This window comes from Ochotona curzoniae, unplaced genomic scaffold (genome assembly GCF_017591425.1).
Source record: "Ochotona curzoniae isolate NIBS_2020 unplaced genomic scaffold, NIBS_Ocur_1.0 contig_4501, whole genome shotgun sequence".
In the NCBI taxonomy this organism is placed as follows: domain Eukaryota; kingdom Metazoa; phylum Chordata; class Mammalia; order Lagomorpha; family Ochotonidae; genus Ochotona; species Ochotona curzoniae.
The window spans coordinates 1,316,867-1,331,297 of NW_024466307.1; the positions used below are offsets into that span (position 1 = coordinate 1,316,867).

Genomic DNA, 14,431 nt, shown 5'->3' on the forward strand with positions numbered 1-14,431 from the left:
TCGCTTTCCCTGGTTGCTTGGGTTTCTCTCCCTTCCCCCGTGCTGTCCACTCTGGCCTCCCAGAGCTCCTGGCCTCCTCCTTGTGTGTCACACCTCTTTCCCCACCCCAATTTAACAGCCTGTCACTTCTGTCACACATACCCAAGCCCTCTTCAGCCTAGAGAACTTCTTTCCACTCTCATTGTCAGTTGTCACATTTTACCGTTTACACATCAGAAATATAACCTGTCTATTCGTCCTTTCCTTTCCTTTTAAATTTTATTTATCTTTCCTTGAAAATTAGAGTTACAGGGAGAGGACACAACACACACACACACACACACACGTCTGGATCACTCCCCAGGTGGTTGGTTGCGATGTCCAGCTCTTTCTCTTGGTCCCACACAGGTACAGAGGCCCAAGGGCCTGTCCTGCACTGCTTTCCCAGGGCGTAAACAGGGAGCTGGATCAGAAGTGGAGCACTGGGACTTGAACCGGCATCTCTGTGGGATGCTGACACCACAGGTGGAGGATTAGCCCGCTGTGTCAAGCACCAGCCCCTGTCCGTTGCTGCTCATGAGGAGGGGCACACTGATCTTTCTCGTGACTTGCTTCCAGTCTCGCCTCTTCAAAGCGCTTTCCCTCAGTGGGACTGGAATGATTTCTCTAACACAGATGTCATCAGGTCATTTGCCTTTCTCAAAAGGTGTTGAGAGGGGCATGGCCTGCTAACCTAGGTGCTGAAGTCCTCACTTGGAATGTGCCAGGATCCCATGTGGGCCCCAGTTTGTGTCCCAGCAGCTCCACTTCCCATCCAGCTCCCTCCTCGTGGCCTGAGAAAGCAGTGGAGGATGGCCCAAAGCCTTGGGAGGTCTGGAAGAAGCTCCTGGCTCCTGGCTTCAGCTCAGCTCAGCTCCAGCTGTTGTGGCCACTTGTGGAGTGAACCTGCAAATGGAAGATCTGTCTCTCCTTCTCTTTCTAAATCTGACTTTCAAATAAAAAAAAAAATGAATCTTTAAAAAAAAGTGATGTGGGCAGGCATGTGGCACAGTGTAACAGTAAGATGCTGTAGGGAAGCTGTGTTCCAGATGGGAGTGGCTGGTTGGAGTCCTAGCCTCACCTGTCCAGTCCTGCCAGGGCCCAGCTTGGGTGTGACAGTGACGCAGGGGTGGTGTCAGTGTGGACTCTGCCACCTGCATAGCCGGCCCGGACCGAGCTGCTGCTCTGCCCTGCTGGCTGCAGAGCTTTGTAAGTGAACCAGCCTTTCAAAATGAGAAGAAGTAAAACCTTTGAAAAATGATTGTGATTGCTTACCTCGTACTTTGTATGTGGAAAATCCATGATTGACTCTTTTAAAATTTTGTTTATAAATTAAAAAAACATTCATTTATTTGAAAACCGGAGTTTGTTCACACACACACACACACACACACACACACACACACACACACACACAGACACGAGCGAGAGACAGACAGACACTACAATGGCCAGAGTTGGACCAGGCTGAAGCCAGGAGCTTCTCTGGGTCTTGCACACAGGTGGCCAGGTGGCGGGGACTCAGGCCCTGGGTCAGCTTCAGTTGCTTTCCCAGGTCCTCAACAGGAAGCTGGGTAGTATTCCATAGTGTGTATATAAACACACACACACACACACACACACTTGTTTTTACCCAGTCATCCGTTGATGGGTATCTGGATTGATTCCACATGTAACAACTGTGAATTGAGCTCCTATAAAACATGGAGCACAGATAACTCTCAAATGCTGGTTTCATCTCATTTGGATAGATTCCCAGGAATTGGGACGACTGGGTCACATGCTTGATCTCTTCCGTAATATTGTCACTGGCCTCCATTCCCATCGGCAGTGATTAGGGAACTTTCCCCCACAGCCTCACCAGCATTTATTATTTCTGGTTTCTGTGTGATAGCCATTCTTAACTGGGATGATGTGGAAACCTCATTGTGGTTTTTGTTTCTGTTTCCTTGACTGTTGTGACCCTGAGAATGTTATAATGTGTCTGTTAGCCATTTAAGTTCCACCCTTTGAAAATGCCTGTTGAGGCCCACTGTGGTAGCCTGGTGGCTACAGTCCTTGCTTTGCAAGCCCACAATCCCATAGGAATACCCATTCATGTCCCGGTGGCTCCACTTCTCATCCAGCTCCCTGCTTGTGACCTGGGAAAGCAGTCCAGGACCCTGCACCTGCGTGGAAGACCCAGAAGAAGCTCTGGGCTCCTTGCTTCGGATTGGTTCTGCTACAGCCATTGTGGCCGCTTGGGGAGTGAGTCATGAGATGGAAGATCTTTGACTCTCCTGTCTGTATATCTGACTTTCCAATAAAAATAAATAAATCTTGGGAAAAAAAAAGTCTATTCATGTCCTTTGCCTACTTAGTTGGATTGTTTGTTGTTACTGAGTTTCGAGATGTTGATCCTGTTTGCGTGGTTGTCTCCTGTGGGGTTGGCTGCCTCTTCACGCTGTTGACAGTTTCCCTTCAAGTACAGAAGCCGCTTAGCTTGACGTCAACCTGTTTGTTTTTGCTTTAATTGCTGCATTTCTGGGGTCTTTTCCAAGAAATCTTTGTGTGTGCCTGTGTCTGGCAGGCTGTCCCAGTGCTTTCCTCTGGTAGTTTGCTGGTATCAGGTCACGGATAGAGGTCTCTGATCAATTTCAGATTGGTTTTTGTATAAGATGGGGGTCTTGCTCATGGTTCTGCACACTCAGGGCCCATTTTACCAGCACTGTTTGTTGAAAAGGCTGTCCTTTTCCCCTGGATTCGTTTCAGCTGGCTGTAGATATGTGGGATTATTTCTGGACTTTGTGTTCTGATGAGCTTCATGGCTCTTTGTGCCAGCACCAGGCCATTTGGTTACAGCGGCCCTGTACAATGTCCTGAAGTCTGACATGATGCTTCTAGCTTTTCATTTTTGGTTTTGGCTATTTGAGGTCTGTGTGTTTCCTTCTGAATTTGAGCCTCACGCTTTCTAGTCTGAGAAGAATGTCATAGGGATTTTGATTGGGATTGCATTGGGTCCGAAATCGCTTCTGGCTGTACGGACGTTTCGATGATCCTGATTCTACCCGTTCATGAACACAGCAGCCTTTCCATGTTGTGGTGTTGTCTTGTATCTCTTCATTGTTTTATATTGTCATCGTAGTGATCCCTCACATCCTTGGTGTTTTAACATTTTCACAGCCGCTGTGAATGGTCCTGTGCTTGTGAGTTCTCTCTCAGCGTGTGCAAGAACGGTTGATCTTTGTTGGTTTCAGACTGTGGCTTGACCGCTCTCACAGGAGTTGTGGCAGTCTCTTAGTGCAGTCTTACGGTCCCGCTAGATAAACCACGTCGTCTGCACACAGGGCTAGCTGGACTTCCTCCTTCAGGTTGTGTCTCCTGTTTTCATTTTCTGCCTCGTGGCTTTGATTAAAACTCCCAGGACTGTGTGAACAGCAGTGCCGAGCGGGGCATCCTCGTCTGGCTCAGGACCTTAGTGGAAATGCCTCCACCTCTTCCCCCATTTGATATGACGCTGGCTGTCGGTGATTTTATATATTGCCTTAAGTGTATTGAGCAATGTTCCTTCTCTATCCGATTTACTTAAGGGTTTTTTTGTTTGTCTGTTTTTAATCATGAAAGGATGTTTTATTAATTGTTTTCTCTGTGTGCAGATAAATGAATTTTAATCTTCAGCTTGTTAATTTGGTGTATCACATTTGTTGATTTGAGTGTATTAAACTGCCATCATGCGCCAAGGAGAAATCCCAGACGGTCCAGGGAACGATCGTTCTGATGAATTGTTGCAGTTGATGAACAGCTGTTTTGTTGGGGAGTTTTGCACCTGTGTCCTTCAGGGATCCTGGTCTGTGTTAGGGTCTGGTTTGTTTTCTTGGTCCTTGAGATGTACGGATAGGTCATTTATCTGACGGCTTTCGGATTTCTTGGTGTAGGCATTAATTGCCGTGATGTGCTGCAATCTTTGTCCATTTCTTCAGTGGCGCACTGTTCATTCAGTAGTGTGTTGTTCAGTCTTTATGTGCTTGCATGTTTTCTAGAGTTGCTTGAGTTGTTGATTTTCAGCTTCATTCTCTGGTGGTCAGAGTGAACCCTTGGATTCCTTGGATTGCTGGCGGGGTTAGCTTGTCCTCTGCTGCTGGGCTTCCCTTAGTTGGGAGGTATTTGATTACTTTAGCCTCTTGGTTACTCGTCCGCTCAGGATCCTAGCTCCTCACTCAACCTGTCTTGCATTTCAAGGAGTCATCCATTTCTTATTTGCTAACCCACTTTGTTGGCATACATGAGGGTTCTTTTTAAAAATTCATGAAAAGTTGAATTAAAGGACAATTTTAAATATTTTTTGAAGTCCTGTATATTTTCATAATGTGCATTTTCCACAAATTTTCTGAAGTCGCTCCCACATGTACGGATTTCAGAGTGTTCTGTAGCGTGTGTCTGCCCTGGGCTGTGTCCAGAGTCTGCAGGCTTCCCTGAGTGGAAGGGTGGGGAATGCAAACTCCGTCTGCAGCCTGGGCTTCAATATGAATTGCACCCGTACACACTTCCCTGCGATTGTTCTCAGTTTGGATGTAATCCCTGTAATTGTTCATAATTGTCCCAGTTTATTTCTGTGATGCCTGCAATAGTCTTCACTTTCATTATGTTTTATTTATTTGCATCTTCTTTTTTAATTAATTTAACTAAAAGTTTTCATGTTTTTCAGAAAAGCAGCTTACTTTTATTTGATTCTTTTGGTTTTTTTGTTGTTGTTTGATTTATTTCTGTTTTAATTTCTAACTTCTCTGTTAATTTCTGCTGCTGTTTCTCTAGTTCTTTAAGGCATACTATTGGGCCATGTGCAGTTTTTCTTCCTTTATGATGTAGGTGTTCATTACTGTGTCTTCCCTGTTAGAACTATTCTTGCTGCATCCTGAAGGTTTGTGATGTTCTGTGTTTACGTTATTGCTTGGCTCAGAATGTTTCTGTGTCTTCTTTTTATTTCTTTTTTGACTGATTGTTACATTTCCACATTCTTAAGAAAATTTTCCAAAATTTCTCCTGCTAATTATTCCTAGCTTCATAGTATTGTGATCTGAAATGACACTAGAAACAATTTGAGTCTCCTTAGATTGGTTTATTTTGTCACCTCACTCATTGTCTTATCCTAGAGAATGTTCTATGTCCGAGGAGAGAAGCACATAATCTATTATGGTCAGATGGAAAGTTCTGGTATGTCTTCTAGGTTCATTTGGTCAAATAGAAAATTTCAGGACCCTGTCACACACCCATTCCCCAGCGTGGGCCCTGTCAGACACCCATCCCCAGCGTGGGCCCTGTCAGACACCCATCCCCAGTGTGGGCCCTGTTGCACACCCACTCCCCAGCGTGGGCCCTGTCACACACCCATCCCCAGTGTGGGCCCTGTCGCACACCCATCCCCAGTGTGGGCCCTGTCGCACACCCGCTCCTACAGTCGAGCCCTGTCTGTCACATACCCCCTTCCATGCTTTGTTGGCAGATCATTAATCGCAGTGTTTTGGTGGATGACATCTTATCAAGACTCCTTTTTTTTGGTTAGTAATTTTTCCACATTCTGGCTTCTCAGGATTTCTTGTCAGCTTAGACACCTGTTTTGGACATATAGTTAGGAATATTTTATTTCTGTGTTTGAAAGCAGAGTGATAGAAAGATTGATTCCTTCCTTCTGGTGGCTTACTTCCCGTTAGCTCCAACAGCTTTGTGTATGTCGGACTGAGGCTCAGCGCCAGGGGCTCCATCCTAGTCTTCCGTGTGAGTGGCAAGGAGTCCTTGGGCCGTCATGCACTGCCTTTCCAGCCCAGCACCAGGAGAGATGGCCCGGAAGCTGGTCAGTGCAGACCTGGAGTGCCCCGACACAGGATGCTGGCCCAGCAGTGGTGACCCGACCTGCAGTGCCTCTATCCTGTTTCGGAAATAAAGTGCTAGGGTCTGAGCATGTGTGTGACCTGCTCTGCTGAGAGAAAAGGAAGTCTCAAGTAACTTGTTGGGATTTGTGTGTGTGTGTGTGTGTTTCTCGTGTAGCAGTGTTAAGTTGGGGAGGGATTAGCAACCCCCCATCAGAATAGGTCTAAACAATCAGGACAGGAGGTCTTCCTGTAGACCGCTACATGACTTGGGGTGCCTGGTCAGGCGTGTTGTAACTCAGAGAAATACTAGCGGGAGAACTAGCTGACATTTATAAACATGAAGACGTGGAGATAACAGGCATTTTTAGAGATGTATGCTTCTCCAGCATTTCTTACACCACAAGCAACTGTGGCTTCAGGTAAGTCAGACAATTCTAACCTCCCCTTATCCTTGCCTACCAAGGTATTGCACCTGTTTAGGCCCTGAGGCATTGAGTCCAGCAGGGCGAGCCCCTGGTCATCTCCTGTGTGGTGTGCCCTGAGTTCGGCTGCCACACTGACCTTGTGGCATTTTAGAATTGGATTGTTCCCTTCTTGCTGCTTACTAGACCCAAAAGGTTCTGACCATGTGCTTGGAGGTCAGGACAGAGCACCTCCAGCTTTTCTGCCTGTAATCTGAATTGTTGGGAGTACAGAGGACTTAAAATTCCTTTGGCAATTTCAAAAGAGGATAGTAGAGATAAAAATATAAGAATGTTTTTAATTTTGTTATCTAGAAGTGATCACTTAATATCTTGGCCTTTTGTATTTTCAAATAATTAGGACTATACTGCATATTCACCTTGTTACTGGTGTAACATTTCTAATTTCAGTAAACATTTTTTATCAGAACTGTTAAATACTTGCATAACATACCGTCAGTTGATGAACCATGATTTATTTCACCATTTTCCTGTTGGCATTTTACCTCATATATAAAAAAGGCAGTAGTTAGCATTCTTGTCTTATACACAATTGTAAATGTCTTGAATTATTTCCTCAATGTATTTTGAAGTATTTGCTTTTTATTTATTTGAAAGGCAGAATTGCAAAGAGAGGAGAGACAGAGGGAGAGCTCTTCCATCCATTGGTTCACTCCCCAGATGGTGGGCGTCTGGGCCAGTCTGAAGGCAGGAGCCTGGGGCTCCCCATGGGTCTCCCACGTGGGAGCGCCCAGGCCCTGTGGTCTTCTCCCGCCCTTTTCCAAGGTGCATTAGCTGGGAACTGGATTGCTGGTGGAGCCGTTGGGGGCCAAGCTGGTGCCCATACGGGATACGTGCACTGCAGACAGTGGTTTAAGCCTCAAAGCTATGGTGCTAGCCCTGACTTTAGAATATTTTTATAAATAGCTACTCATGGGGTATAAATATTTTCATGACTCTTGATATATATTACACATTTTGCCATAGGAATCTTAAAAGATACCAGTTTATATAACTACATATTTTGCTACATTTTTTTTTCAAAATAATGTCATAGTCCTGTGGAAGTAATTGTTTTTAAAGATTTATTTTTATTATTTTTTTATTGGAAAGGCAGATATACAGAGAGGAGAGACAGAGAGGAAGATCTTCCGTCCGATGATTCACTCCCCAAGTGAGCGCAACGGGCCGATACTATGCCAATCCGAAGCCAGGAGCCTCTTCCGGGTCTCCCACGCGGGTACAGGGTCCCAAAGCTTTGGGCCGTCCTCGACTGCTTTCCCAGGCCACAGGCAGGGAGCTGGAAAGGAAGCGGGGCTGCCGGGATTAGAACCAGCGCCCACATGGGATCCCGGGCGTGCAAGGCGAGGACCTTTAACCACTTGCTCCACCGCACCGGGCCCGAAGTAATTGTTTTTAAACATATCCAGATGAAATTCACGTTTTTTCAACTTCTGCTGAGATTGGAATTGTTTACCTATGGATACCTGCTAGAGGTTTTGAAATACATTTTTCCCTATTACCATGCTTGTTTCCTGATTTGTAGATTTGAGATAGAGAGACAAATTGAGTTTTGTATGTGTTTTTTATTCAGATTTTTGATTTTTGGTTTTGATTAGACAATGTTTTGCCATCTTGAGTTCTAAGTGTCCACGTGAAGAACTATGCTACCTTTTCATCCTGATTTCTCTCCCTTCCTCCCGGGAGCCGTGGGCGGTGATGTCGCCCACCCCAGGGCCGGGAGGTAGTCCCTCGGCATCCCTGCACTGTGACCTGCGTCCTGCGTCCTGGCTGTCTTCCCATGTCTTCACGGTTCTCTGTCTTTGTATTGCTTTGGGATGCTCTGCAGGGCGCCCTGTGGAGAACCAGGGGCATGCTGTGTCTGCCCTTCTCTGAGTAGCTGTGCTGTCATTTTCCTTCCTTCTCCCCCTGATGTCAGGCATCGTCTTGGTTCCAGTGTGTGTGCACTAAATCTCCACATTCTGGTATTCTCAGTTTTTTTTTCCCCTTAAATATTTATTTTTATTGGGAAGGTAGATTTATAGAGAGAAGGACAGATAGGGAGGGAAAGAACGTCTGTCTGTTGATTCACTCCCCAAATGGCTGCAATGACTGGAGCTGAGCTGATCTGAAGCCGGGAACCAGCTGCTTCTTCTGGGTCTCGAATGCAGGTGCAGGGTCCCAAGGCTTTGGGCTGTGCTTGACTGCTTTCCCAGGCCACAAGCAGGGAGCTGGAACATGAACTAGTGCCCATATGGGATCTCGGCACATGCAAGGCAAGGACTTCAGCCACTGGGCTACCAAGCCAGGCCCCTTGTATTACATTCTTAATTACTGTAGCCTAACAGGTGGTTTTGATGTCATTGGGGTCCCAGTCTTTTTTTCCCTTCAAATTGTGTGGTCTGTTCTCTGCCCTCTGCATCTGAGTTTTAGAGTCAGCTGTACTTTCAGTGCTGCTTCCTTTTGACAGCCGCCATCAGCTGCATCCGGTCCAGTCCTGTTGCTGCCTTGTGGTACTGGTCCCTGAACTGCCTTTTGCCGTTTTGCCTCCTCCCTAGTTCTTCTGGAACTCTCTCTGGGTGGTTACGTTGTCTGTATAGCCAGAATGTCACCAGTTCTCCCTGTGGGGAGTATAGATGTGTCCTGTTTTTGGATCTTGCACCTGCTTTCACATCTTACAGGTCCTCGTTGGCAAGGTGGGTGTTGTGTAGTTTGTTTCCCTCTTGCTCCACGCAGCGTGAGTAACTTTGATCGAGAGGTTTGCGATATACTTTCTAATAAAGACACTAGCATGTATTTCATTGGAGGAAAGAGTTGCTGTAAACTAGGTATACTTCTTTAATTTGCTCTATCTGTGATTTACTGTAGAGAAGTATTTTAAAGATTATTTTTAATGTGGTATCCTGGAGAGATGTATAAGAATTGAGAATTGTAGTGTTGAGAGATGAATGGGTTTGAAGCAGTTCTTTGCATCACACTTGATTGTGAGAAAGCCAGAGGGGAACAGAGGCAGATCTATGGGTGTTGTGATTTTTTTTGGGGGGGGGGAGGGGAGGTATTGTGCATTTTGAAAGAAGTTAACGTTGGGTCCTTACATTGTGTAACTTGTCCTTCCTCTTTGTAGCCTCCACCAGGCAGTGTGAAAATGCCCAGTGCACCTAACACACAGCCCGCCATCATGAAACCAACAGAGGAACACCCAGCTTACACACAGGTTGCCAAGGTTAGTTCCAAACAAGCCCTGCTCGGGTCTGTTACTTTGTTTAGCTGTGTGAATCTGTGTCAGAAGTTAACAGTAACAATGACTTATGTGTTCAGAACAAAGTAATTCTTCGTAGGCTGCGTTCCTTGCATTTCAGCTCATTTTGAGTCTGCGTTAGCTATCTTGTCTATAAATATTTGTTCCTCTGTGTCAGTTTGATTTTTGGTTACAAACATTGAATTCCTCTATCATCCCGGTGTGCAGTTTGTGTAATGAAGTGTTTATTGCCTTTGGTCTGGCTGTGTAGCGCTACCGCCCATGATAGATTACTCAGTACTGACAAATGTGACTGGGAAAGAGGGAAATGGCTGAGCCATGGACAGGCGGAAGGTGGCAGAGACACCCGGCATCAGGCAAGGGTGGATGGAGTTAAAGTCGAGTGTGTTGTCCGAGTCCTTCTATTTCAGCCCAGTCACTTGTGACCGGAAAGGCCCCTGAAGTGCTGCGTGCTGAGAGCTTTCACCCAGGGGCCGCCCTGCTCCCTTTGCTCTGTCGCCCTCAGCTGCCTTCCTCTGCCTGTTGTTCACCGGCCGTCAAGTGCCGATGCCCTCTCCCCTGGATGTTTCTGGATTGCCCAGGGACTCTGCTCTTCACAGGAGAGCGGTGCTTTCGGGCTCCCTGAGGGACTGGGCTAGTCCAGATAGCCCGTTGTATTTTCGGAAGCTCCCTTTCTTGAGTGGATCTGTCTGGGTAAGGCTTGGATCACCAAGAGTGAAGTGAGTCTGTTCTCGTGCTTTGTGCTTGCACAGCCTGTTCACCACCTGGTGCTTTTTGTCTAGGAGCATGCCTTGGCCCAAGCCGAACTTCTTAAGCGCCAAGAGGAGCTAGAGAGAAAAGCTGCAGAACTAGATCGTCGAGAGCGCGAAATGCAGAGCCTCAGTCAACATGGTAGTATGGGGAGTTCCGCACCTTGGAGCGCCTGTTGGGCCTGCCGAGGAGACGCAGCTGGGTGCCGGCTGGGTGCCTGCGGCTGTGTGCTTTGACTAAAGTACATTCCCAGGTCTTACCTGTCTGCTGAGTGTGCACACCTCCCCACGCAGTACAAGTGTGTTGGTTGGAGTGTGCACGCAGCACTGCCTGGGTCTGTGCAATCATGACAGATTGGTCTGGGCGTGTCTTACCTGATGTATTCAGGCCAGCTTCGGAGACTCTGCCCCAGCCTTCATGGGCACCATATGTCATATTTGCCATGTCATCTAGAAAAATGTGTGTGCTTGCCACTTGGCAGCCCAGGCTGGTTGTATGACGTCCAGGAAATAGGTACTGAATTATTTGCCATGAGGTCTGTCCAGGCTCCGGCTAGGAAAAGTCACCTGCTGGGAGTGTCCTGGGGAAGCTGACCATCTCTGGGTGGGAAGGGGTTAGACAGCTGGGCAAGTTGTGCAGGTGGTGTGGAGTGGCCAGGCTCAGAAAGCTGCAGTACTTTTTGGAATGTGCAGGTCTAGGGCCTCGTGGGGACAGCTTGGCCCTGGGTTATTTTCTTGCTACAGGCAGCATTGGAATCAGAAACCACAGCAGCCGAAGCTGCAGGTCTAAAGGGGAGGCACGTTCCTGAAAGCCTGTAGCTGACACCTCTCCTATTTGCTTTACACTAATAGCAAGTGCTGCTGGGAAAGGTTTTGGTAAAAGCAGCAGGGACGGGTAGGAATGGCCTGTTCGGGAGGGTGTCAGTCAGTCCCAGTGCTGTCAATCCAGTGGTCAGGGCAACCCTTACACACGGACAAACCACAGCTCCAAGGGGTCAGGCAGGCAGTCACAGAGCCCTCTTGCTCATTGCCATGCCCTGCCGCTGTGGGACTAGTATGACAGTGTCACGGGGAGACGCCGAGCAGCCCTCAGGCAGGTCGTGCGGGGAGAGGCTGTGGCCTTTTTATGAGAGTTGTGGGGGATGACGTCTGAAGTGCAAGGCCCCTAGGTGCAGTCTTCACCCTCTAGTTTTATCTTATGACTTCTTGCTTTTTTTCTAGTTTCCCATGTCTTATTTTCAATTTAGTTTCTTCATATGGACACATTTTTTCCTCTCTCACTTGGATTTTTTTTTCTCCAGACGTTTGAAGGTGTTATAATTTCTCAGCTTCTTTCTCATAACTGTTTTTTTTCCCCCTCAAAGTTTTTTTTTTTTTTGAAGTCTCAGATTCCATGTTTGACTCTTTGCCATTGATTTAGTCTTTGTTTCTTGATGGGGTCAAAGAAAGCCTAAGGGTTTTGGAAACTGGTCTTCCCTGTCCACTGGGTTAGGAGTGACCCAGCCTTGTGTCTCAGGCTTGCGGGTGCCCAGGAGGACACTGACGCTGCGGGCTGACTCCTGGGGCTCGAGTAAGCCTGGCCAGGGCTTCTGTCTCTTGTTTCTCCTTGACGTAGATGGCTCTTGCTAAAAGTTACAGACACAAACCTGCAAAATGACCCCGCCATCTATTTTGTAAAGTGATGTTTTGAGAATTTTTTTTTAAACTTGGGTTTTTAGAGTATTAAATTTGTAGAGATACAGTGATTTTTTTTTCATTATGAAACAAAAAATGAGGGTGGAGTTTATTTGTTGAAATGTTGGTGACATTTGTCTTTTCACTTCCAGGTCGAAAGAATAACTGGCCGCCCCTTCCTGCCGGCTTCCCTGTGGGCCCCTGTTTCTACCAGGACTTTTCTGTAGACATTCCCGTTGAGTTCCAGAAGACAGTGAGGCTGATGTACTACTTATGGATGTGTGAGTAGAGAGCAAGCTGCGTGTTTGTTTAGAGTTGCTGGGTCTGTTGTCACAAGCCACCTGTTCTTGGGGTTGACATGGTAAGGGCAGCGTTTTAAATCAGTCATCTTTTCCCACAGATGAGTATTAGTGATTGTGGTTTTAAGAGTAGAAGATGTTATTTAATTACTTCCAAGGCATCCCTCTGGGACACTGTAAGTCCTCGGCTGAGGAAGACCTGTGTGTTGAGGTTTGACAGAATGTATATACTGTTCTCATGTGGAGACAGTCTATCTTAAAATTCTAGGAAATGTAGGCATTATGGCTATTTTTAAAAGAGAAGGAAACATTGTAATATTATAAGCTATATTTTTTTTCACATGGTCAGGACTGCTTCACTATGCACATCTGGAACGATTTATTGAGCTGAGCAGTAGAGCGAAGCTTTGGGCGGTGACGCTCACAGGGCTGTGCGTGGAGTCACAGTTCCGGAATGCGGAGAGCCAGCGCCAGGTTCCTGGCTGTCCTGCTGCAGTCCGGCTCTTAGTGCAGACTTCCCGCCTGCTCCCTGAGCGGTTGCTACTCCGCGGTAGTCTTGGCCTGCCTGGTGCCGTCACGCCAGCAAGGGAGGTGGCTGTGGTGGCTTCTCACCTGTGTGGCAGCCATGTGGAACAGCAGTTTGTGGGGGACATCATTGGTAGATGTCCTGTGTGTCTTTCCTTGTGATTAGTGAGCCATTATCCTGTGAGTAGATGAGGTCATCCCCATGAAAGGTCTTCTAGCGATAATCTTTTCTGAAGTGAATTACTCAAGGTATTTGAGACACAGGACAGGGACATGGAGAGTGATTTGTCTGCCGCTGGGCCCTCAAGTGCCTACCAGGGCCAGGACGGGGCCAGACTGAAGTGAAATTCAGTCCAGGTCTCCCACATGCGTGGTGTGAAGCCAAGCACTCCAGCGGCTGCTGCTGGTGTGCAGGCAGTGGCCCCGCCGGAGGCTGGATCCAGGAATGACGGAATGCAGCTGGTCCAGGCAGCGTCCTGACTGCGATGTTCAGCGCCTGTCTGTAGCACTGTTTGCACTCCTGTGAAATTATTTTGCTGTAGAGAAGTGATTCCCTATGGATAGTACTGGTTGAAAACTCTTTGTTTTGTTACTTTTAAAGGACCTTGTTGATCCAGTATCTTTTATGGAGTTCCTAAGGTCTGTGATAAATATCTTGGGGCTTAGAGGTGAGGGGCAAGCCTCTGCCCTAGGGGTTAAAGGTGAGGGGCAAGCCTCTGCCCTAGGGGTTAAAGGTGAGGGGCAAGCCTCTGCCCTAGCTGGGAAGCTACTGTTTGGAACATCTGACCTACATTGGAGCACTTGAATCAACTCCCTGGCCCTGCTCCCAGGGCTAGCTTCCTGCTGATGTGTGATCCGAAGGAGAGCAGGTTATGGCTCAAGGACCTGGTCTCTGCCACGCTTGGTGGGTCCTGGAATTGGGTTCCTTGCTTCTCGCCTTGACTTGGCTCAGCTGTTGCTGCTGTGGGCATTTGGGAGCCGATGCATGGGCGGGAACCTGTCTCTGTCCTCCAGTAAATAAAAGTGAAGAAATCATACATGTACATGCTAACCAACTCATTAAAAATAATCAGTATATTTTATATACATTTATATGTAGATATGCATAGATTTTAAATGGCTTATATTGGATCAACATTTTAGATGTAAATTCTTGTATTTTTTTTATGAAGGAGGTAGGTTAGAAGAAAATTATACAAGGAATGTAGTGTAGATTGGATGGGATAGGTATTTTAAGCTAAACTGTATATTACTTAGCTACGTTGAGTGCTTCAAAATGGCTCTGCTTTGTTTTGAAACATGTTAACTTTCTGGGGCTGGCGCTGTGGTGTGACAGGTCCAGCTGCCACTTGGAATGCTGACATCCCGTGCTGGACTGCCCGTTGCTTCCGACTCAGTTTCTTGGTAAATCCCTTGGGGAGGCAGTGGAGGATCCCTGTCGCCCCTGGAAGTCAGCCGGAAGTCCCTGGCTTCTCGCTTTGTCCTGGCCCAGTCCTGGCTGGCTGGCATTGGCTTTTGGAAGTGAGCCGGTAGATGAAGAGCCGTCCCTGTCTCTGTGTCTCTCTGCCTTTCATATAGTAAATTAATAAGCAAATCTGTA

At 47.1% G+C, this 14,431-nt stretch overlaps 1 protein-coding gene across 2 annotated transcripts in view; it reads left to right on the plus strand.

Annotated features, from left to right (window-relative positions):
* Positions 1-14,431, plus strand: part of SCAMP1 (secretory carrier membrane protein 1) — a 55,819-nt gene that overhangs the window by 16,398 nt on the left and 24,990 nt on the right. For both annotated transcript variants that reach the window (XM_040985957.1, XM_040985958.1), the window contains 3 exons: positions 9,450-9,548; positions 10,367-10,475; positions 12,160-12,288. In XM_040985957.1, the coding sequence (XP_040841891.1) occupies positions 9,450-9,548; positions 10,367-10,475; positions 12,160-12,288 (337 nt within the window). The remainder of the gene's footprint in view (positions 1-9,449; positions 9,549-10,366; positions 10,476-12,159; positions 12,289-14,431) is intronic.